At 35.3% G+C, this 3,664-nt stretch overlaps 1 protein-coding gene across 1 annotated transcript; it reads right to left on the bottom strand.

Annotated features, from left to right (window-relative positions):
* Positions 1 to 2,131: 2,131 nt before the first annotated feature.
* Positions 2,132 to 3,109, bottom strand: LOC136746857 (olfactory receptor 1E16-like). The gene has a single exon (XM_066699691.1). The coding sequence runs from the start codon at positions 3,107 to 3,109 to the stop codon at positions 2,132 to 2,134; it is 978 nt and encodes a 325-aa protein (XP_066555788.1).
* Between the last annotated feature and the right edge of the window lie 555 nt (positions 3,110 to 3,664).

Below are 3,664 nucleotides of genomic sequence, written 5' to 3' on the forward strand. Positions count from 1 at the left end.
TGACAAACCAAAAAAAACAAAATCACCAAACATTCAAAACAAAACTGAAACAAGTACATTTTTAAAACCAAATTCATTAAAATCAATTAAAAATCATTTTTCAAAACAACCATTCATCAATAAGAGAGATAAAAGATCTCGAACTCGGGCTCCAGCAGGGGAAGATGGCCATCCCCGGAGGTGGGGTCCCATCATGGGATCCTAAGCTTCCCCAGATCTTGGATGTGCCAGTTCTTGAAGGCTTCCTCCTTGCCCCTCTGGTGGATCTCCAGATTGACATAGTCTCAGACTAAGATCATGCCCCTCCGCTCGATGACAAATGGGTCCAGCTCCTGATTATTAAAAATACAGATGTTATTCCCTTTGCTGGACCGTAGAGGATCTGTTGGGCAGTTGACCGCACAGGAACGGCAAATCTGCGGTGGAACGGGAAAAACAGGAGCCAGACCCTGCAAGCGGAGGGGCAGTCCCTAAAGATATGAGCCTCTGTCTCCCTTCCCAGGCAGCCCTTGTAGGGGCAGGTGTCAAACGGGGCCTGGCCCCTTCTGTACATGAACATTCTATACATTTACCACATACCCTACATCTTGACAGCACTTAGCTTTCACCATCCAGGATATAGGAAGTCTCTTACTGTACTTGTGTAAATTGTAATTGGAATTTGTAAAATGTATTATTTTGAATTGCTATGTTTTATCTAAGTTGAATTTGTAATGATTGATGCCTTGTACTTCTCTGTAAGGTGCCGAACAGGAGTGGGTGTAGCTGAGGGAAAAAGAGGACTCTCTCTCTCTGGCTGGTGGGGGCATAGACCTGCCCGCCTTTATCACCCTAAATGTTTTTACTTCGAGGAAGGGTTTTTTCAGGAGTATGGCAATCCTGTCCGCTCGGGACACATTGGACCCAGACCAAAAGGATTCACCCAGGGTCCAAGTGTCCCGGAGATCTTTATATTCTTTTTGGAATGGGATGCCGCACTCCTGCAAACAGATGATGTCCGCCTTCAAAACATCGGCCCTCTTTTTCGCCTCAGCAATGCTCCTCACGTTTATAGATATAATAACTAAAGCCATAATGGCAGTGAGGGCAATTACCCGCTACATTGCAATCATGTAAAGAAACCTTCCTCTTCTCCACTTCTCTCTTCTCCCTCACTGGACCTAGTAGTCACTGATTTATTCATTAAACATAAAAATCACAGCATTATAAAAGGGGAAGTATTAAACCAACAGAAAACCATTTTCCCCTTTGATACAATGGCCCACAATCCCACCAGCATATATATATATATATATATATTTTTTTTTAAAGTACATATAGTCCTGGTCATCACTGGTTTGCCCACTGAACCAGTGCACTGGGTGTGTGGCATGGGTTCATACTAGTAACCAGATGCATTGTGGGATATTTACAGAAGTGAGTGACTATAAAATACTAAACATTATGAAAGATCATAAGATTCAGGCAAAGTTTAATTTAGAATACATCAGAAGATATGAATGTATGAAGTTTCAACATGTTTTTTACATTTTCTTCAAAGTTAATTTAATAACAGAAAACACTGAATATTGGACTCTCAGTCACTATACACTATACTTTACAGAGATCATACCACGTACCCACTGCTATGGGCACCAGATGGGCAGGACTGTATTTAAATGTTCACTATATATGTATTTTGTAAACTCCAGATTGAACATTTAGATTCAATATTGAGATTTAGATTTACTTTAACATTTATATATCATATTTAGATGTAACATTTAGATTTAACTAAACATATATTTTAAAGCAAAACATTTTCTGTGACTTTAAGATTCAAGTTAAACTTTTTTCAAAGTTAGTTTGCAAAGCCCACATTTAGTTAAATATTTGATCAACAATATCTTAAAAAAAAATAGATTTAGCATTTATTTAAGTATCTATTTAAAGCAATGAAAGATATAAATGTGGGGAAAATGGCTTAATTATTTACAAAATCTGGAAAAATAAGTGTGTGCTCTTTTGAATTTTGCATCCCATAGAAAAATTACCACAGGGTCAGCAGTTGTAGTGAAATTGATTAAAATGTCACTATTTACATACATTATAGTATATTATGTTCTTGTCTTTGATATTTAAGTACAGGTATTTATTGATTTAATACAGATGTGATTATTTTGTTTCTTTTGTAAAGTTTTCTAATTGCCCCTATAATCTCCTCTGTTTTTAATGTATAAATGATAGGGTTCAGCATTGGAGGAATGGTGGAGGACAAGGATGAACATATTATCCTGATATTTGAATTAAATATGGACATGAATGCAGCAATGTATGCGATGAAAAATGGCAGGTAAAACACTATCACTAACATAAGATGGGATGTGCAGGTTTTCATTGCTTTTAACCGTTCCTCACCTGATGCTATTTTTAACAGTGCAGATAGTATACACACATAAGACAGCACAATCAGAGAGAAAGGTATGAAGGTGAATACTGCAGTACAGATTTTTGCATGAAGGGAATTTGGGAAATTGTCATTACAGACAATACGATTCATAGGTCCATGATCACAGAAATAGCTCTCTATGACAATGGATCTGCAAAATGATAGTCTGGTGATTAAAAGTACAAGTGTTAAGATTAGGGTTGCTGTGAAAACCCAGACACATGCTATAATCACAAGCATTGAAGTATTTGTCATAATGATGTGATATCTCAGTGGAAAGCATATAGCAACAAACCTGTCATAGGCTAGTACAACAAGAGTGAGTGACTGCATGGAGGTAAAGAAAAGTACAAAGAACATGTTGGCCAAGCAGGCTTCATATGCGATGAACTGAGAGTCAAAGAGAAAGGTGTGAATTAATTTAGGAATAAGAGCTGTGCTTTCACTAATGTCAATTACAGCTAAATTGAAAACAGCAACGTATTTAGGTGTGTGAAGACATCGTTCTGTGTATATAATGAATATGATGAAAAAGTTTGCAAACACAGTCACAGCATAAACAAAGCACAGGAAAATGTAATAGTACTTCACATGTGGGATGTTGGAAAAGCCGTTGATGTAAAAGAACTGAGGCCGAACAAATGCAGCATTGGGAGAAACTGTTGAATTCAAGGAACTCATGGCAGACGGTGTTGGCTTTTCTTTGACCTGCAATCAAAAAAGTTATATACAGATTTAAAAGTAGACTGAATTCATAACTGAAGCAACAGTAGTAAGATTATATAGCAATAGTTTGCTTTATTGCATTATACTTTCAATGATTAATAATGTACATATTATAATGTAATATATTAGTGCTGCCAAATGATTATTTAAAAAACTAAAAATCACAAATGAATCACGATTAATCAGAATTTGAATCACAATTAAAATCACTTAGGCACGGTCAAGCATTTTTAAGGTAATTTATCTTAACTTTTGTTTTAATTTTTTTCAATTTGTTTAATTTATTACAAATCGTATATATATATATATATATATATATATATATATATATATATATATATATATATAAGACTAATATGTTTAGTTGTCTTCATTTCCTACACTTAATTACCATTATTTATCACATTTATGGACATTTTCAGGAATGCATCAAACGTGTTAAGTGAGATCTGTTGCATGTAAATGCAGTGAAATCATCAGACTAATTAAACTAATTGAAAATTTGAAATA

Source organism: Amia ocellicauda, chromosome 3, assembly GCF_036373705.1.
Source record: "Amia ocellicauda isolate fAmiCal2 chromosome 3, fAmiCal2.hap1, whole genome shotgun sequence".
In the NCBI taxonomy this organism is placed as follows: Eukaryota; Metazoa; Chordata; class Actinopteri; order Amiiformes; family Amiidae; genus Amia; species Amia ocellicauda.

Coding starts and splice junctions, on each gene's coding strand:
- LOC136746857 (XM_066699691.1), bottom strand. CDS start 3,109: ATGAGTTCCTTGAATTCAACAGTTTCTCCCAATGCTGCATTTGTTCGG.